At 41.2% G+C, this 21,579-nt stretch overlaps 1 protein-coding gene and 2 long non-coding RNA genes across 3 annotated transcripts; 2 read left to right on the top strand and 1 right to left on the bottom strand.

Annotated features, from left to right (window-relative positions):
• The first annotated feature begins 75 nt into the window (after positions 1-75).
• On the top strand, positions 76-912 carry LOC122831213. The gene is made up of 3 exons (XR_006370658.1): positions 76-105; positions 310-372; positions 644-912. It is a non-coding gene; the product is annotated as an uncharacterized LOC122831213 (long non-coding RNA).
• A 10,084-nt stretch (positions 913-10,996) lies between these two features.
• On the bottom strand, positions 10,997-11,959 carry LOC122831212. Its single transcript, XR_006370657.1, has 4 exons — positions 11,692-11,959; positions 11,518-11,602; positions 11,298-11,416; positions 10,997-11,160 (listed from the first exon to the last, which is right to left on the bottom strand). It is a non-coding gene; the product is annotated as an uncharacterized LOC122831212 (long non-coding RNA).
• A 7,865-nt stretch (positions 11,960-19,824) lies between these two features.
• LOC122831109 (SUN domain-containing protein 2-like) lies at positions 19,825-21,323 on the top strand. Its single transcript, XM_044117060.1, has 5 exons — positions 19,825-19,925; positions 20,015-20,133; positions 20,271-20,444; positions 20,681-20,770; positions 21,210-21,323. Exons 1-5 carry the CDS (start codon positions 19,856-19,858, stop codon positions 21,321-21,323), a joined length of 567 nt encoding a protein of 188 aa, XP_043972995.1. The 5' UTR covers positions 19,825-19,855.
• The last annotated feature ends 256 nt before the right edge of the window (positions 21,324-21,579 follow it).

Here is a 21,579-nt window from a genome sequence, read left to right as displayed (position 1 = left end):
TATTTTGGCGGAGAAGCTTTTATTTTTTTTGTTTCCTGTTTATGCGCTATATCCTGTGTGTTCCCGCTGCCCTCCTCAGTTCGCGCCAAGCTGCGCTGAGGAGAGGTAGGTGTACAAAGTTGTCTTTCATTTGTCTATTAAAATATTGAAAACGTTCAAAAAATATGTTGTAAACTCATGTATATATATTTATGTTTAGCGCAGCACTATACTGGGCATTTGTCTCCCACATTGGTGACACCCTTCAAGTTTTCTTTGTCAACGTGGTTATTTTTTTATTTATTTATTGTTTTTCTTTCGGTTGGTTAGGGTGTTTGGGGGAAATCCGGAGCCCAGGAGCCTCAGTATTTAAAATGTTCTTGTTTTGAACAGGTATGTGTGTTGTTTCTTAAATTAATTTATTTAGTATATTTCTATGTTATGGTGGAAAATTGTAATTATTTCTTTATTATTATTTCTGTTTAGGTTTTATTTTAATTGTTTTGTATGACTGTAGATTTATTTTATTATTGAATCAGAGAATTTTAGTTTTGTTTAATGCATTTCTGTGTGAGTTCGCGCCAAGCTGCGCTGAGGAGAGGGTGTTTGGGGGAAATCCGGAGCCCAGGAGCCTCAGTATTTAAAATGTTCTTGTTTTGAACAGGAATAAAACAACGCAGAGTTGATTCCAGAGTGATTCCGGTGTGATTCTTCCTACAACCGCTACATTTGGTGCCGTGACCCGGATCCATTGGTTAGCCACTGCCGACCGCCGAGGGTTCAGCTGTGTGCTAGTGACGCTGATGTCATCCAGTTGGTCGACCTGTGGATCTTGTTCATTACTGTCGAGGTTACGATCGCTTTTATGAACACAGAGACTTTAAACAATCAGTCAAATCACTATATTAGTTTGTCAAAGCCATTTTTTTGTGAACTGTGAAACCCTTTTGGTAATTTTTTTTTACATTGCTGCTTTTGTACTGCGTACAACATGGCAGGCAGAGGTCATAGTACCTTTAATGTTTTCACACCAGTAATTGGGCGTGGTAGAGGGCTGTTAGTCCAGAGTAGTACTCAAATGATTGATGAGGGTTCATCAGAAACAGAAGAGATTATTGAGATACCTCAGCTGGAGCCCCAGTTTTCCACCCCTGTAACTAATAATGAAAACACCATGCAACAGTTACGTGACCTCATTGGTGAAATAGGGAGCCAAATTGGTGAGGCCATTACCAGCCGTTTGTTACACAGTGGATCTCACCCCACTCCAGAGAAGTCTCCACCATCACAGTGTGTGCAAAATGAGACATCTAACACAGTTATTGATCTGTCAAAAATGAGCCTGGTGGTGAAACCAGATATTAGGGAACCTCCTATTTATCGTGGTGATGGTGATGATAAGATCTCTGTTCATGAGTGGATAGAAATGATGGAGGTCTACTTGCGTAAGAAGGGATTTTCAGCTGAGGAAAAAACTGACGAAATCCTGAACCACCTGCTTGGCAAAGCAAAGAGCATTGTAAAGATCGGATTAAAGAGTAGTCTTTCTACCACACCTTTAAACCCTGAGGCAGTTTATAACATTCTGAGGCGCTATTTTAGCGACATTCCTGGGTCTTGCTTACCACTGGCTGATTTCTATGCCACTCAGCCGATGGCAAATGAGACACCAGTGGACTACTGGGTTAGACTTAACACAGCTGCTGAAAATGTTGACAGACACTTGAAAGATCAAGGGAGCAGCCTGAATAAAATGGATGCAGAAATAGCCATGATGTTCATCAGAAATTGTCCTGATCCTAGTCTTGCCTGTGTTTTCAAGTGTAAGCCCACCACTAAGTGGACACTCACTGAGGTGCAGGAGGCTATCGATGAGCATCAAAGAGAGCAGCAAGTGAAGAGACCACAGGCAACTGCAGCAAAAGCTCTCCAGATTGCTACTGCAACAGCAGCACTTGACCATTCAGAGCCTGAAGTAGAACGTAGGCAAGTGAACACTGTCAAAATTACTCCTGTCAGTTTTCCCAGCTCGAATGATCGTACTGCAGAGTCAGGTGCTCTGGAACGGGTGTTAACTATGCTTGAGAGAGTATTAGAACGCACTGCCCAACCCGTTGGTGATACTCAGCCTCAGTTTTTCCCTACCACTCGGCCTTCTCCATGTCAAGTATGTGGCAACAGTAACCACTCTACAAGAACACACTGCATGAGAGAGAGGAGATGCCTGGCCTGTCTTGAGATTGGACACCAGCGAAGAAACTGTCAAAAAATCACAGACTCTCAGCGAGTTGGAGGCTCAGCTGACCAGGGAAACTAAGCCACTCACATTCGGGAGGGCACTGTGTGAGTGAGTATGATGGGTCCCTCGCCTCAAAAGAAGATATACAATCTGTGTATGCAGAAAGTTTGAAATCTGCTCCATCTAATACTTTTGTGTTGTTTCAAAACATAGCCAGACTAGACAAGGCTGACAGCCTCTTTTACACTGATGCACAGGTTGGGGATAAAGTGTCATTGCAAGCCCTTTTAGACACTGGCTCCATGGCCTGCACTATCAGTGCAGAAGCTGAACAACTTCTTAAGAATGCAGGGCTTGCATCCCAACCTGACTCCAGCCATAATGATATTGTTCTTGTAGGTTGTGGAGGAGTTCAAGTAAAACCCAAATGCATCCATGAATTGAAAATGGAAGTGTATGGCTGTATATTTAGTGTTCCAGCTCTAGTGGTCCCTGGACAGAAAGATCAGCTAATTCTGGGCACAAATGTCATCAAACACCTTTTAAACCAGTTCAAACAGTCTCCTCACTTTTGGCAAGTCATGTGTAAACCAGAATCTGCCCAAACACCAGAAGTAATACAGTTTCTTAGTATGCTGTCTGGTATTGAGAGATGGAGAGGAGGTGTAATCCCAGATTTTATTGGAACAGCTGAACTGGTGCAGGCAGTCACTCTTCTCCCAAAGCAAGAACATTTGATTTGGGGTAGACTCCCCAAAGATTCGCCTCTCTCTGAGGGCAGTGCCATTCTAGTTGAGCCATCAGCCAAAACACAGATCCATAAGAAAGACATTATTGTCTGTAGATCGGTGGCTTCCATGAATGGTGACAGGTGGGTCCCAGTGCGTGTCCTTAACACCTCTGATAAGGCCATCACATTAAAACGTCGCACCAAAGTAGCAGAGGTGTCCACCTGTATAGCCCTTGAAGACCTGGATGTGACCCCTGACCAGGTGCTAGACGCTAAAGTCAGTACCAATAGTCAGACATTGAAAAATGACAAAACAATCGGCTCTGACTCTCCCTGTACCAGCTTCCGCAACACCCTGAGTGACTTGGGGCTGGAAGACCTGGACATTGACTCTTGTGAGGTGTCTGATTATTGGAAGTCAAAACTGTTGCAGCTGATTCAGGAATATGAAGGCATTTTTCAAGAAGCAAACTTGATTGTGGGCTGGCCAAAGATTTTGTCCATCGATCCGCCTTTCAGATGATCGACCATTCAGGCTTCCATATCGACGTGTTCCACCAGGGCAGTATCACAAGACAAGTTCTCACAGAAATGGAAGAACGGAAATCATTCGCAAATCCAACAGTGAGTGGGCGTCTCCTGTAGTGCTGGTGTGGAAGAGGAATGGAGATCTAAGGGTCTGTGTGGACTATCGCTGGCTAAACGCCAGACAGTTAAGGATGCTCACCCGTTGCTGTCAGATCAATCAGACTGCTTGACAGCTTTGGGTGGCAGTGCCATATTTTGTGCCATGGATCTCACCTCTGGTTTTTATAACATTGCCATGGCAGAGGATGATAGAAAACTAACAGCCTTCACCACACCCATGGGGCTGTATGAGTTTAACAGGCTACCTCAGGGCCTCTGTAACAGTCCTGCCAACTTCATGCGCCTCATGATGAACATCTTTGGTGATCAGAACTTCTTGACGCTGCTTTGTTATTTGGACGATTTGCTTGTATATGCTCCTGATGAGGCAGAAGCTCTGAGGAGGCTCGAGATTGTCTTCAGCAGGCTGCATGTCCATGGCTTGAAACTGGCTCCCAAGAAATGCCAACTATTCAGGAGGAGTGTGAAGTTTTTGGGGCATGTTGTGGGTGAAAATGGTGTGTCAACCGATCCCGATAAAGTTCAAGCAGTTGTTGCTATGACAGAGTCTGATCTGATGATGGAGGATGGTGTTACACCCTCACAAAAAAAGATCAAGTCATTTTTGGGGATGGTGATGTATTACCAGCAGTTTATACCAGACTGTTCACGCATTGCCAAACCATTGTTCACTTTGACTGCCACACCCAAAGGAAGAAAAATGAATGGACGGGGTCCAGCAGCTTTTAAGAAGTTACATCCACATGACTGGAAAGAGGAACATCACTGTGCATTTGAAGACCTAAAAAATGCACTGTTGGAGACTGTTGCACACCCTGATTTCAGTCGCCTTTCATTCTGTCTACAGATGCCTCACAGGATGGGTTGGGGGCTGTTTTGTCTCAGATTCAGGAGGGTGAAAGTAGAGCACGACCCATTGCCTTTGCCAGTAAAGCTCTAACGCGTGCCCAGAGTAACTACCCAGCTCATCGCCTTGAGTTTCTGGCGTTGAAGTGGGCTGTTTGCGATAAATTCAGTCACTGGCTTAAAGGGCATACTTTCACTGTCTGGACTGACAATAATCCCCTGACATACATCCTCACAAAACCCAAACTTGATGCATGTGAGCAACGGTGGGTTGCTAAGTTAGCACCATACAACTTCAGCATCAAGTATATACCTGGCAGTAAAAACATCGTTGCTGATGCTCTCAGCAGAAAGCCCTTTGCCCAGGATCGTGTCTGTCAGCGGATTTTGAATGAACCATATGATGACCTTGTGCGGGAGACGCAACAAGTGCAAGAAGCTTTAATTCAGGAAACATTCAGGATTGGTGTCAACCACCAAAACATGCATCATACAGGCCCATTGGGTGAGCTGGAAAGTCAGTCCCTATCTGACTGTGAAGTGTCTGCAGTATTAGCCGGTCATCTGGAGTGGGATGAAGGTTTTAGGCAGAGAGTGGTTTCATGGCTGGCCCAGGATCTGGAGACGTTGGCTCTGCCAGGTGAAGACCCTCTGCCTGTTTTTTCACTTCAAGAGCTTCATGATAACCAGAGGAATGATCCTGTCCTGTCCCATGTCATCCCATTTGTCAGCCGAGGGAGACGACCGTCAAGACGAGAGAGCTGGGTTGCCTTTGAAGGTGCTCAAAATCCTAAAACAGTGGGAAAAACTGAAGATGCAGGATGACATCCTGTACAGAGTTTGCAAAGACCCATTGACAGGGAAAAGCGACATCAGTACATGACGCCTTCCTCTTTGATAAGCCAAGTTCTCACTGGTGTGCATGATAATGCTGGCCACCAGGGTCAGAGTAGAACCTTATACCTTTCAAGACAAAGGTTCTTTTGGATTGAAATGGAAAGAGACGTCAGAGACTATGTAAAATGTTGTGGCGTTGTGTTGTTAGTAAGACATTGGAGCCTGAGGGAAGAGCACAGCTCGAAAGCATCAAAACCACAAGCCCCTTGGAGTTAGTTTGTCTGGACTTCTGGTCTGCAGAAGACTCTAATGGAAAGAGTGTGGACGTGTTAGTGGTGACAGACCACTTCACTAAGATGGCTCATGCCTTCAAGTGTTCAGACCAGTCCGCAAAACAGGTTGCACGTCAGCTGTGGGATAAGTACTTTTGTGTATATGGTTTCCCGCAGAGAATACATTCAGACCAGGAATTTTGAGAGCCAGCTTATCCAAGAGCTACTTCAGATAGCAGGTGTGAAGAAGTCCAGAACAACACCCTACCATCCTATGGGGAATGGTCACACTGAGAGGTTCAACAGGACTTTAGGAAATATGATTAGAGCACTACCTCCCAGAGAAAAGCAAAGGTGGCCTCAGATGCTGCAAACACTGACCTTCGCTTACAACTGTACTGCTCATGAGTCGACCGGCTATGCCCCATTCTTCCTTATGTATGGTCGGGTTCCTAGATTACCAGTAGATGTTATGTTCCACAGTGTGGAAAGAGACAATGACATCACAGATTATGACAGTTATGTTAAAAGGATGAGAGATGACCTCAAGGAGGCTCTTTGTGTTGCTCAAGTTCATGCCAGTGCAAAACAACAGCGGCAGGCTGAGCTCTACAATAAGGGTGTGAAAGGTGCTGACATTGAAGAGGGTGATCAAGTCCTCTTAGCCAACAGAGGTGAACGTGGGCGCAGAAAACTTGCTGATAGGTGGGAGTCGACCCTGTACACAGTGATCTCAAAGGATTCAAGATGTCACACCTACCGCATTAGAAACCCTAACAACGGACATGAAAAAGTGGTTCACAGAAATTTGCTCTTGCAAGCGAGTTTCCTGCCAATACATGTGGATCATGACGCAGAGCCTTCATTTTCCAGTGTTGGTCAGGAGTCGCAAGAGGAAGAAGAAGGCGATAGAAGTCTGTTTTTGGAGGAACTTGAACTTCACAAATCCGAGCGCACTGCTAGCTGGGTTGCAGAGGTCACTCCATTGGAGAACTCCTCAGAAGTAGGGGACACCGCCCTCAATTCCCCTTCAGTTCCTGTTGCTGAGCCTGAGCCTCCGATTGCTGAGCCGCAGAGGAGCGACTATAATGGAGTAACTGTTGGAACTGGATCAGATGGTTGTCTTGGAGGAGCACCAGAGGGTTCATTCAATGTTCCTCCGGCAGATAAGGACAATGGACAGAATGACATTACTGGAGGACAACTGGAGATAAGCAGCAGTCAGTCTCAGGATCCAGTCTCTGCAAGGGAAACTACTGTGAAAGTTGTAGACACTGATGCACTGACAGTAACTGCACCCATTGACCAAATTAGGACCAGAGTGGGCAGGGTAGTGAAACCAGTGAATAGGTTGATTCAGACTATGACACAGAAAACCAAACAAGGAGGTTTTATGGTTGGTGGGTTAGCTAAAACCCTGTTCCAGTAACAAATTTTTGTTCATTTTGGGATATTCCTGTTCATTATGAACATGAAAGTTTCTTTTATTACTGTCATTCTGTGTATCAAGATACCTGTTATTTGGTAATCAGGTTGGGAATGTGTAGTCGGCACGTTTTTATGCAAAGTGGACATTAAAAGTCTGGCCAACTACTTAATGCCACTTTTCTATCGACATGTAGAAACCCTTGGGTGCATGGTGATTATCAAAGAAGTATAGCTAAGTTCAGCTGATGTTATCTTGTATGCTGCTTCCAATCTGACCTGTGACTGTTTTGAGAAGTTCAGGGGGGAGTATGTAGCTGAGTTAATTTTATTTATTTATAATCTATTTTATTTTATGAACCTTCTCAAAACATTTTTATTTGCTTTTCTTAGTTCTGGAATTGTATTTTATTTTGGCGGAGAAGCTTTTATTTTTTTTGTTTCCTGTTTATGCGCTATATCCTGTGTGTTCCCGCTGCCCTCCTCAGTTCGTGCCAAGCTGCGCTGAGGAGAGGTAGGTGTACAAAGTTGTCTTTCATTTGTGTATTAAAATATTGAAAACGTTCAAAAAAATATGTTGTAAATTCATATATATGTATTTATGTTTAGTGCAGCACTATACTGGGCATTTGTCTCCCACATTGGTGACACCCTTCAAGTTTTCTTTGTCAACGTGGTTATTTTTTTATTTATTTATTGTTTTTCTTTCGGTTGGTTAGGGTGTTTGGGGGAAATCCGGAGCCCAGGAGCCTCAGTATTTAAAATGTTCTTGTTTTGAACAGGTATGTGTGTTGTTTCTTAAATTAATTTATTTAGTATATTTCTATGTTATGGTGGAAAATTGTAATTATTTCTTTATTATTATTTCTGTTTAGGTTTTATTTTAATTGTTTTGTATGACTGTAGATTTATTTTATTATTGAATCAGAGAATTTTAGTTTTGTTTAATGCATTTCTGTGTGAGTTCGCGCCAAGCTGCGCTGAGGAGAGGGTGTTTGGGGGAAATCCGGAGCCCAGGAGCCTCAGTATTTAAAATGTTCTTGTTTTGAACAGGAATAAAACAACGCAGAGTTGATTCCAGAGTGATTCCGGTGTGATTCTTCCTACAACCGCTACACTGCCTTTGATACAGTAGACCACAACATTTTAATATCGCGATTACACCACATTGTTGGTATTGATGGCACTGTTCTTAAATGGTTCAGGTCTTACCTGGAGGAGAGAACTTTTTCAGTGAATATTAGTGGCTCTAAATCATCTCTTGCCTCAATGTCTTACGGTGTCCCACAGGGCTCAATTCTTGGCCCACTGCTTTTCTCTCTTTATATACTGCCTCTGGGTTCTATCCTTAGGAAACATGGGATTTCTTTTCATTTTTACACTGATGATTGTCAGATTTATTTGCCCATAAAGCAGCAGGATGTACAGTCAATCAAACATCTCCTGGCTTGTCTAGGAGATATTAAAGCTTGGTTGGCCTTGAACTTTTTAAACTTTAATGAAAACAAAACAGAGGTGATGGTGTTTGGACCCAGTGGCTCCTGTGAGTCCTCCTCTGTGAGTCCTCCTCTGTTGACCTGGGATCTTTGGAGGAATATTTTAAACCTGTTATTACAGATCTTGGTTTTAAAGTGGATAGTGATTTTAAAATGGACAGCCAAATTAGAGCCGTGGTTAAGTCCAGCTTTTATCATTTAAGGCGATTGGCGTCAGTGAAATTGTGACCCCCACAAAGTGTGGACACATTTGTTTGATTAAATTGTGATTTTGGTTATTTTGAAGTTTTGGAGCAGTGTCACGCAGTAACACGGGTGCGCCGCTAGATGGCAGAAGCGGGCTCTTGCGGGACTGACGGTGCATCATTGCGTTGTCGAGGAAGCTCCCCTCCATTCGGATGAGAGCTACCAGCACAGCAACACCGTCTCCTGTGGCTCATTTGTTCTTTTCCTGTTAAAAACAGGTTGGTTCGGGTCTAAACTGAAAACTGTTATGTAATAGACATAGTCGTTCTACTAAGTGTCGTGACGTTGGTCCCCTGTGTATTTGGTTTGTGTTATTTTATGTCGCCATTTTGCGGTTTGCTAATAAGCTCTCGGTTAGCTGCTCGGAGTATTTCTTCAGATGGTACGCGAAGAATGCGTATGTTTTATATCGCCGTCTGTAATGTGCATTTATTTACAATTCCTGATATAGTAATAAGCTGGTGTTGTGTTATAGAGGAACTAGTGGAAGTGTGAATGTATAGTCACAATTTTCAGGGTTGTATGATGACTTTATTGTTATAATCTGGATTAAATTCGGATGAGAGCTACCAGTACAGCAACACCGTCTCCTGTGGCTCATTTGTTCTTTTCCTGTTAAAAACAGGTTATTTGCATCTGTTTGCCTGTCCCTCCACCCGAGACCTGCAACAGATTCATGGGGGCTCGCCCGGGATCGGCGCCACTGCTTTAGGTGTACCGGCTGCTGATCCAGTGATACATGAACACAGGGACCAGGATAACCACCTGCTGCTGTAGTGAGGTGCCATCCAGTGTGTGACCACAGAAGCAAGGCGACGCGACTGCTGCTAAGGGGTTGGCCATTTGGTGTCCAGGGAAGAGGACCAGAGGAAGAGGGTCTTGATCTTCAAGGGAACCAAACTGGTACCCGGGGCTGCACGTCAACGCACACCATGTCAGTAACACACAAGGAACTGATCTGGGGCATCAAAAAGAATCTATTCCAGCTGTCTGGTTCTCAAGCCTATGAGGTTGCTAGGACGTTAGGAACAGAGCAGCCTGGAGCTGACAAGCTGAGTTCAGCTGATGAAGAAAGCTGCATAGATTATATCCTTACATTTATGCAGTCTGAGGACTTGGCCAAGTCTGAGGATGAGGGTTTGGGTCATTTGTTGTCATTGAATGATGTTTTGAGTGTGTTGGAAAAGGATGATTCAGTTGAAATGCCTATCATTTCAGATAATGATTTGCAAACATCCACCTCGACAGTACACATCGCATCAACACATTTCACTACAAAATCGCAAAATCCCAGCTCACACACTCACAGGGCCACGCCAAATATGGAACAGCTGCAACTGATGTATGAAGAGCATCTGCCGAGGCTGACTGGCTTCAAGAGGGCAAAAATAAAAATCGCACACACAAAGAAACATATTAAAACAAAGCTGTAAATTAATCTATGAAATAAAAACAGTTTTGACACCAGCCAATGGCGAGATCCAGGTTCTGACAGCAGCTAGTTGTCATGAGGACTGTGTTTTACTCTTTAAATAAATATTACTAAATAAATTAAACATGTACAAAACAGATATAAAGGATGGTATCCTCTTCATGGCGCAATAACTCCATGCACTCTAAAATTGTAGAGGCATGTGTAGTCCAGTTGGCCCCAGTTGCTGTTCACCTCTAGGCTCACATAGGTGAAGGAGTCGGTTTTATCATCCTGTGAGCCAAGAGAGATACAAATTAGGAGGGTTAGATTGATAATCCATAGCTACAAATAGACAAGACAATGGAAACATAGGAGATCTGAATAAAGTGCATGGAAGCCTACTTCAACTGTCCTTGCTGTAAATATATTTGCATAGATTTTTCAAGATATCATGGAATTATGCTAAAATCTTTTGATTTGTTTCTTATTGTGAGGCAACAAAAACGATTATTTTATAACAAATTGATCTATTTTGTTGTCAAGACATAATAAAAGTTGGTCTATAGAACCTTATGTTGTATGTTAGGAAACATTACCAGTATTTATAACAGGGTCAGTCACTCTGGGCTTCTGTAAGAACTGTTGTATTTGGTTAATAAAACATTAATTTGACATATTTACAGGGAGTTTGAAGGTCTGTAACCTGTCACCATCTTCTTCATATTGGAAAGTTCCCAAGAAACTCTCCTCAAATTGAAACATCCTGGGTTGAGACAACTCCTTTTTCTTTATATATATATATATATATATATATATATATATATATATATATATATATATATATATATATTTACATAGATGGAGAATTCCCTCACAGCCCTCGAGACTTTGGAAGATGGGGATATCGCTTTAGGAATATGTCCCAGAGACACATGAGTCACAGTGGCTCTGTGGGACAGTTGGATGGATAAACGTCCCGGGAATCCTGTAAAGGCCCAGCATTCTCCAGGATTCAGACGAGTTCTTCCCTGAAAACAGAGTACAAAACAAAGTTTAGGTGGGGTACCAAGACTAAGAGAAATCGAAATGGTAAAGCCTAATATTTTATCAAATAAAAACACCACTTTGCCTAATATTCATTTAATGTTCTGAGTGTTGTTCAGACCTGAATGACAATGTTTGAGCCTATGGATTGTTGCTGTTGTTGGGAAGTTATGCCAAAAAATCTGCATGGTCTGGTGCGCTGATATGTTTCGGACGTCATCTTGTGTACAAGTCTTGCACCTTCACACACACACACACACACACACACACAAAATTAGATTAAGAAACCTTAATACTGAAAATTTTCAATCTGGTTCATGGTCTTATTTCTAACAGCTCACCTTGAGACTCCAGAGCAAAGTTGGGCCACAAATTATATAATATAATATCCGTTCATCGTTAAACAAAAGCTTAATTTCATTACAGCTGCACAAAAAGAAAAAAAACAAAGTCATGAAAGAGGGGTTGCTGACTGGCACAAAGCATCTTAAATACACACACACACACACACATACATGTGACCGGTGGACTTCTGCGTTTTGTGTGTCATGTGGTGATCGGACAAATCATAAAACTCCGAGTCAGGGTTTGGAGGCGGACTCCGTTTGTGTAATCTGTCAATCGGGAAATATTAGCATTAGCACATAGCATGTGCTCCAGTTCTCCGACCCGATCTATACAAAATAATAATGTTAGCATACATCAAATGTTATAAAGGCGAAATAACAACTCAAATGAAAATATCCAAACATCTATCATTAATACAGAAGGAAAAATAAATATTTGAACAACATAAATGAAAGGATTACAATGGATTATAAAACTTACCTCTTCCCAGTGGAACGAGTAGCAAAAGGGAAGAGGAAATTAATAACTTAATATTTATAATGGTCCTGGAGGACCATGAACAAAAGAAGAAGAAAGAAGGGCGGAGCTGGAGGACCAAACCCCTTATAGCAGGCACAGAGGGCACAAGGACAGACAAGTATAAGGGGACAAATAAATTAATGAAAACATTTTGTGAAAATATACAACTAACAATATAGACCCCGTTACACAGAGTATATATATATATATATATATATATATATATATATATATATATATATATATATATATATATATATATATATATATATATATATATATATATATATATATATATAGGGGACAACTTCGCTGAAACATGTTTGAGCTTTCAAGGTGTTTGTAGTTCTTGAGAGGCCGCACCAGAAATTTTCCAAACCTCTGGGACCACACACGACAGCTGAGAACTATGCTCATTTGTTTTCTTGCTGTTGGAGCATTTTCCTGCATGTCAGCTAGAACAATTTTATCTATTATTTTTTCTTCTTCATCTTATTTTAGGAATTTTCCATTTCCATGTTATCCTGTTGCTGCTTCTTTTAACATTTGATCAGCTGACCTGTTGTTATTATAGAACCTCATCCTTTCCTGTTGTCATGTTCCGTGTTTTTCTGTGTGTTTATTTAGAGATTTCTGTGTTTCTACGTCTCAGTGTTGTCCTGTCTCCCTTTGATTATTTGCAGGTGTGTCTCGTCCCCTGATTACCTCATGTGTATTTAGTGTCACCTGTGTCTCTGTGTCCTTGTCGGGTCCTCGTTGATTGTCGCTTCATCTCTGTCTGCCTCTTCTGTTTGCCACGCATCTTATGTTGTTACCGGTGTGAGCCCTGGGTTCCGCTCAGCCGTGCCGCCAGAGTTTTGTGGACTGTTTTGGAGCTGGAATTATTATTAAAATTGTCTTTTCATCCACTTACCTGGGTCTACGGCGTCTACCTCACCACCTACACCAAACCACATTACCTGACAGAAGGACCCGACCATACCTAGGTGAGGTAGCGCACCATCATGGACCCAGAAGGTTTGAAGGATCTTACCTTAACTATTAAGGGATATGTGGAAGCGATGGCTAAACCTTACGCCGCCGGCAGACGGCTCAGGTTTGCCATTCGCATGGTTCTGGGGTTGGAATACTGGATTCCGTGTCTTCCGCACCTGGGGTTGGTGGAGTTATGGCAGGAGGCAGAGCGGGAACACCAGACAGCTCTGGCCATCTTGGAGGGAGACCCTCTGCCTCGTAAGTCGGACATTCCATTCTTCGGCTCCACCAACCCAGCTCCTGTGTCTCCGGAACCGGAAACCCAGGAGCTGAGAGTTTCATATTTAACTCTAGGTGTTTTGCTGCCCCAAATGAATCTTGATATTATCTTGTCCCAGGTCGCAAATTGTGTTTGAGGAACCTCTATTGGTAATGACTGGAACAAATGTAGAAGTTTTGCTTGCACATTCATTTTAATAGTTTCAATTCTTGAGTTCAGCTCCAAGGGCAGAGTAGTCCACCTATCTATATCTTTTTGTATCTCTTGCCTTTAAATATGTGCATTGATAAGCAGATGACTGTTAAACTTAAGAGCTAAAAAAAAAAAGCTTATATAATATACCTCACTCTTGTCTCTGTAGGAAATTGTTGGTTCCCCACTAGAGTTATGGTATCCATTAATTGTTAAACGAAGGCTTTATTTCATTACAGCTGCACAAGAAGATAAAAACCAAAGTCATGGAAGAGGGCTTGCTGACTGACACAAAGCATCTGCAATACATACACACACGCACAATATAAATCTATATAGAGAACAAATTTGCTGAAACACGTTGTTTGAGCTTTCAAGGTGTTCGTAGTTCTCGAGATCAGTGGTCCCCAACCCCTGGGCCGCGGACCGGTACTGGTCCGTGGACCAATTGGTACCAGGCTGCATTAGAAATAATTTTTGATTTTCCAAATCTCTATGACCACACACGACACGAGCTGAGAAAAGTCCAACAGGTTCGATCGGTTCGTGTGTCCAGCCACACGGCAGGAGCAACACATCACACACGAACCGATTCGACTCACGAACATCCCGATTCCAGAGAAAAATCCAGTAAAAACCCCAACATACAATATATTCATTTAAAGTAATCAAACACTGCGACAGACTGGCGACCTGTCCAGGGTGTACCCCGCCTCTCGCCCGGAACGTTAGATGGGAGGGTTGCACCAGCCATTAGGGACAAAGGGTGAATAGAAAATGGATGGATAGATGGTAATCAAACACGGATGACGATGTAGAAGCAGTAGTGATAGTTTGTGGACTCATTTTAAGCGATAAAAGACGTAACAAAAAGAAAAGGCGTTTGATAAAAAGACGGCGGAAGCAGCCGCTCTATTTGCTGCACTATTATTTGGAGGTGAGTTATGATTTTTTTGTAGTTAACATTCTTAACTGAATAAACATAACCACATATAATAAACATATATATAAATGACCTTTACACATAGTAATAAATATTTCCACATATCAGTCCACCGAACTCTGAGTTGCCATGTCAACTGTTTGGGATTCCCGCCTTTCTTACCTCACACTCTGATTGGCTACTTTTCACATTCAGCGGTGCAACTACATACTTTCTGAGGTGTATGCGAACATGTCATCGCCCCGCCCGCCACAATGACATAAACATGTAGACTCTTCTTTAATTAACGTATCAATATAAATATACATATATGTGAATAAATTGCTCCCTACAGGGCAATTAAAAAAGAATGAAACGAAAAACAGGGCTATTTCATAATTTAATATATTTGAGCCAAAGAGCCACTTCTGTTAGCCCGTGTCTAAACTGCAGGTCTGACGTATTTTGTTAGCATGTTTTCTATCATTCTTCAGGTTCTGCGTGTTCCTCTCCTGACCCATTCTGTCTGATATCAAACAACCCACTGAATAGCCTATCGCCGACACATTTTTTAATGCCCCTATTAAACTTCACTGTGATTGTTTAGCCTGTGTCTTCCCACTACCATCTGTATTTTTGTCATAGGTTTTGCTTCTAAGCCAGGACGGTGTAGTATCGGGTGGACATTTTAAAAAGAGGCGGGTCGATATAGCAACTCACCTCGGCTGCGTAGTGTCCGTCTCTAAGCAACCGTGACAACAGCAGCAGTTCGTGGGGAGGCAAGAGGGGGATCCTATTTAGGTCCCACAACGACTATTTAGCTGTAATATTATTTCCCGTGATTTGTTTTGGCCATTATTATTACACTTATTGTTAAGAAGTGTGTTGTAGGTGTGTCTATCAGACATTTATAGCAATACGGAATAAATCGAAGACAACAACCACCTGTTATTTTAGGCTAGCTTAAGCTAATGTGAATATTTAGAACTCTCTTATTGATACACTGACATTACTTACTTACCTACTATCTTTCAACTACTTTGAATAGCTTTTCTTCGTCTCTCCAACATCTTTATTAACCCATCATTTTTATTAAGGTATGTGTGACTGCACACATTCAGGAAGGAGCAATGAGGGAAAGAGCAAATCCCAACTGTAGTGGCAATTTAAGTGTGATCGTAGGTAAAACGCTACTGTGCGGCTCTCCTCCTCTTCCTCGTATTGTGAGTGTGCGTGTGCATGCGTTTGTGTGGATTGGCAGGTAAGAATTAACTCTCATTGTAAGCTCCAGTTGGAATCAAACCTACAACCTTCCGATTGCAAGACGACTACTCTACCATACAGCGCAGTTGCCCAATGGTATTTAAATGCCATGCAAGGTATCTGAACCGCTCTCTGGATCATAGTAATGCTCCTATGTCAATAAATACAAGCAGACTTACCATTCCATAAACATCTTTAAAGGTAAAATATACATGCTTAATGTTGCCAGGACCCTTTTACTTACGTATCCATGTTTTGAAAACGGACCCTCCAGATAGGGAAATAGGGCAACGATCCCCTGAGCATACATCACTCTGACGCTTTTAGGAGGGGATGATCTGATATATGATCAAACAATGAGTCACTAAATTGATGTTTGAAAAAGTAATGAACAATTCAAAACCAAAATGTTTCTTTATAGTCTAAGTGTATGATTCTTACCCATGTGCTTCTGTCATTGCAGCTGTAAGGATGTTTATCATCTGTCTTCTGGTTGCATCTGTCAATCATTTGGCCAGTGGCTGGTGTCGAAGCCTTGGTCTCACCAGTGGGTGGTTGCTGGTGTCAGTTACAGCTTTGTTTTAATGTGTTTCTTTGTGTGTGTGTTTTTTCCATCCATCCATCCATTTTCTTTACACCCTTCTTCCCTAAATGGGGTCGGGAGGGTTGCTGGTGCCTATCTCCAGCTGCGTCTCGGGCGAGAGGCGGGGTTCACCCTGGACAGGTCGCCAGTCTGTCGCAGTGTGTGTTTTTTTTTTTTTTTTTACCTTCGGCAGATAAAATCAACTGCAATCAGATAAATCAACATTTTTTTAACCAGTCCGCCTCGCCAGATGGCTGTTCATCCTGAGCCTGGTTCTGCTGGAGGTTTCTTCCTTTTAGGGGGAGTTTTCCTCTCCACTGTCGCCTTGTGCTTGCTCAGGATGGGAGATCCCTTGGATTAAACATCCATCGCAATCGGCTGGTGACCCCTCCGCAGAATCGCCACCTTAACGTGGTGGAGGGGTTTGAGTATCCCTATGAACCAGATGGAGAATTTGTCTTGAGATTCAGCCTTTAGTGAGGTTTCCCAGGACAGGTTGCCATTGGAGAGGGATCAGACTAAGAGCGATTCAAGATTTTCTGTGAAGGACTTACAAAGGGATCAGGCATTTAGGAAATGGACAGGATATGATGTTTCTTCCTGTAATTTCTTTGAGATTTTTCTTGCACTTCCTTACTTAGATATTTTGCCTGTAAGGATACCCATGTGTGTAAATATAAAGTAATATATATGCCACACTCTGATTGAATTTCAACATTTTTTAACCATTCTAAGCATGAATTTAGTCATACAATTTGTTTATTATGAGCTAATTTATCAACTTATCAATGTAACGCATTTTCATTACAAACTAATTTACAGCAGCACATTAATAATAATGAAAAAAGCACAAAAAGAGTAAAATCAATTTATTTACCAATATATTGTTTCATCATTGTCTTTTAATCATGACTTGAAAACAAAAACAGTTCAAAAGAAAAATAATTGAAACTATGAGTAATATAGGAAATAGTGCTGCCATTTCCAAATAAGTATGGGACTGAACTCTCCCACCTGCAAATTAGAAGAAATGGGCATCAATCAACTCGACTACATTTGTTCTGGTTTGTGCAGCAAACATTTTTGATTGTGCTGCTTTGGCTTTGAAGATTAAAGAAAGCTTAAAGGTCAGAGGTCAACCAGCCCCCCACTGTTCCATTTTTTATCAAATCAAAATTACTAAAGGTAGTCAGGTTGATTGACACCATCTTATCTGATTTGCAGAAGGTGGGTGGGGCAGATTGACCATTTCTTAATATCTTTAAAATGATAGCAGCACAAACAATAAATGTTGCTGCACAAACCAGCTACACAAACTTTGGACAAACCATTTTTGTCTGATTTGAAGAAAGATACATTCATTTGACAGCATAAGAGTTTAATTAATTTTTGCTGTAAGATTATCTAAAATAAGTTTTAAAATATTCTCATGAATTCCAGTAGTTAATTATATGCGGAAAGGCTCTGCTTAATGTTGTGATGTCACATAGGCTGATGTGTCATCAGGCGCTTTTGGAACTTTTGTCAATAAGAGAGAAGTTCCAACTCAGATTTCTCACATTTGTTGCAATTCAGTTCAAGGAGAAAGTCAGACTTCGAAGACCTGATATTTCAACTAAACCATGGTGGAACACGGTGAAAGTAAGTATTTTTGTTTTTTAATTTAGGGACACAAAGAAAACAGATCAAATTTTTGTGTGAGACTTTTGAGGAAATTGTGACGGCAACGTTAAAAATAGTTTCCACATGATAGGCTGTGAGAAATCTGTTTTTTAGCACCACATCAAATTATTTTAGTTACTTTTGAGTCTCCATTACTCATGTGTCCTTGGGTAATATTCACAAGATTTTTCCCCCCAATTGGCTCAATCTGCAGCGCTCCAAAATATTTTTCTGCCTATATAAGTCATGTAACATGAGTGTCCCAACTCTAAGAAAACATAAATAACACATAAATGCACCTCAGCAATTGAGGAGGTGATTCAACAGAAACTGCAAACCCATTTTCTGTTTAAGGTTGTGAGTAATTTGTTTTTCAGCTCAAATCATTTTACTTACTTTCGAGGCAAATATCGAAAGTTTCAGTTGTGCTTCTAGCACCTTTATTTTTGTTGTTGTTTTTTGCATATTTGACAACTTCATTGAATAAACATGAAAACAGGATCAAAATAGAAGTTTTACACATTTTAAAGCCAGTTTATGGTTTTCTCACTTTATGTATTAAATTCACTGTGATAGGAGATAAATAATCTGATCATCTAGTGATCCGGCCTGAAATCTGACTTTGTAAAACCGTTATAAAGTTGGCCTTCTGTCCTGGGGCGATCCTAACCTGTTTGGCGTCCTGGGCGAAGCCCCCAGCCCCCAGACTGTACTCAATATTAACAAGTTGCTAAATTACAATGTTTAAGGACTTCAGCACTTAAATCTTAATTTTACTTTCACTCTGGGCATAAACATAAATGATCTGCAAACCCAAATTTAAAAAAATTGACCTTAGACAAGTGAACATGCTTGGCAAAAATACTTCTCCTTAACATTTTTTTCTTTGCAATTAGTTATCAGACTGAAAAAGATACATAGCAGCTTCAAAATCACAAAGTGTGCAAGTGAGGGGAAAACCAATCTGTTCCACAGTTTAACAAGGTGCCAAGGCTTCAAGACAATACACAGGCCAAACCTGACCCACCTCAACAGGTGTTACGTTGATTCACGTTTCCCCATCAAATAAGGCTCCCCAAACGCTCATAACAAGCACGCGCTTGTTCAGATCTACAGAACTACGGACACTGTGAAAGCTCAAACAACGTGTTTCAGCAAAGTTGTCCCACTTATATATATATAATATATATATATATAATATATATATATGTGTGTGTATTTAAGATGCTTAGTGTCAATCAGCAACCCCTCTTCCATGACTTTGTTTTTTCTCTTTTTGTGCAGCTGTAATGAAACGAAGCCTTCGTTTATCGATTAATGGATATTATAACTCCGATGGGGAACCAACAATATCCTATCGAGAGACAAGAGTCAGGTATATTATATACGTTTTTTTTCTTTTTTTTTTAGCTCTTAAAATTAACCGTCATCTGCTGATCAATGCGCATATTTAAACACTTGTATTTTTTCCTTCTTGGGCCAGGGGTAGGCAAAGAAAGCGCCTATTAAACAGGAGAATAAAAGACAATGATGAGGATTTCATTGTTAAAGAGGAGATTGCCCCTTTGATACGTCGTGGGATCATCTTCCTCATATTGCTGTTGTCTGGTAAATACTCTCCTTCCACAAACAAGTAATTTGAAAGTGTTGTCGAAAGTCTGTATTTTTGTGTTATGTCACTAACTGTCATCTTCTGCTCATGTTCATCAGGATGTAGCTGCCTATTTTCTGCTCTGCACTTCCGATCTTCAGAGCCAGTTGTTAGATTAACACCAGTGGACATGGTAGGTTTTCTCTTCCTAATCTTAACTCTGATTTAAATATCCTGAACAAACTTGAGAACAAGCTGTTAATTTCAATGTTGTGACAAACTTTCTGTCTCTGGATAAGGATCAAGAAAAGCTCCCAGAGGGTTACAACGAAGATCTACAGGATATGAAGAAGAAAATCGACTACCTTCTACCACCAGCAGATCTGTGGCCCAACTTTGCTCTGGAGTCTCAAGGTGAGCTGTTAGAAATAAGACCATAAACCAGATTGCAAATTTTCAGTATTAAGGTTTCTTAACTCAATATTTCTGTTTTTTTTGTACAGGTGCAAGACTTGTACACACAATGACCTCGGAAACATATCAGCGCACCAGACCATGCAGATTTTTTGGCATAACTTCCCAACAACAGCAACAATCCATAGGCCCAAACATTGTCATTCAGGTCTGAACAACACTCAGAACATTAAATGAATATTAGGCAAAATGGTGTTTCTATTTGATAAAATATTAGGCTTTACCATTTCGATTTCTCTTAGTCTTTGTACTCCACTTAAACTTTATTTTGTACTCTGTTTTCAGGGAAGAACTCGTCTGAACCCTGGAGAATGCTGGGCCTTTACAGGATTCCCAGGACGTTTATCCATCCAACTGTCCCACAGAGCCACTGTGACTCATGTGTCGCTGGGACATATTCCTAAAGCGATATCCCCATCTTCCACAGTCTCCAGCGCTCCAAGGGAATTCTCTGTCTATGTAAGTCAAGCAACACCACACGTATCACATATGTGTCCACCTGTACTGTAGAAGAAGGGGCTTTAAAATGTGTTAGCAATGATTCAGTTAGATATCACATGATCCCATGCAAACTTTCTGTCTGCACAAATGAATTTTCTGCTTATCTCAGCATATGATGTTTTTAGATACACCAAGTAACGTTCCTTTAAAAAGAACAGGATAATGAACTGTATTTCTATCTAATTTTGTCTCAGGGGAAGAAGGATATAAACGATGAGGAGAGTTTCTTGGGAACTTTCCAATATGAAGAAGATGGTGACCGGATACAGACCTTCAAACTCCCTGTAAATATGTCAAATTAATGTTTTATTAACCAAATACAACAGTTCTTACAGAAGCCCAGATTGACTGACCCTGTTATAAATATTGGTAGTTTTTCCTAACATACAAGATAAGGTTCTTTAGACCAACTTTTGTTATGTCTTGACAACAAAATACATCAATTTGTTATCACAAAACAATCGTTTTTGTTGCCTCACGAAAAGAAACAAATCAAAATAAACCCCAGTGTTACTAGATAACATTTTGTTTTCTAGTTGGGAAGATTTTAGCATAATTCCATGATATCTTGATAAATCTATGCAATATATATTTACAGCAAGGACAGTTGAACTAGGCTTCCATGCACTTTATTCAGATCTCCTATATTTCCATTGTCTTGTCTATTTGTAGCTATGGATTATCAATCTAACCCTCCTAATTTGTATCTCTCTTGGCTCACAGGATGATAAAACCGACTCCTTCACCTATGTGAGCCTAGAGGTGAACAGCAACTGGGGCCAACTGGACTACACATGCCTCTACAATTTTAGAGTGCATGGAGTTATTGCGTCATGAAGAGGACACCATTCTTTACATCTGTTTTGTATATGTTTAATTTATTTAGTAATATTTATTTAAAGAGTGAAACACAGTCCTCATGACAACTAGCTGCTGTCAGAACCTGGGAAGCAGTTCCTGCTGGCTGGAGTCGGAGCCTGGACTTCGCCCGTGGCCGGTGGCTGCTGTTGGTGTCCGGGCATCACCAGTTTCTGGTAGCTGGTGTCAGAGCCTTGGCCTCGCCAGTGGCTGGTAGCTGGTGTTGGAGCCTGGA

The sequence above is a fragment of the Gambusia affinis genome, linkage group LG05 (genome assembly GCF_019740435.1).
Source record: "Gambusia affinis linkage group LG05, SWU_Gaff_1.0, whole genome shotgun sequence".
Lineage (NCBI taxonomy): Eukaryota > Metazoa > Chordata > Actinopteri > Cyprinodontiformes > Poeciliidae > Gambusia > Gambusia affinis.
This window is presented reverse-complemented; position numbering and strand designations above follow the sequence as displayed.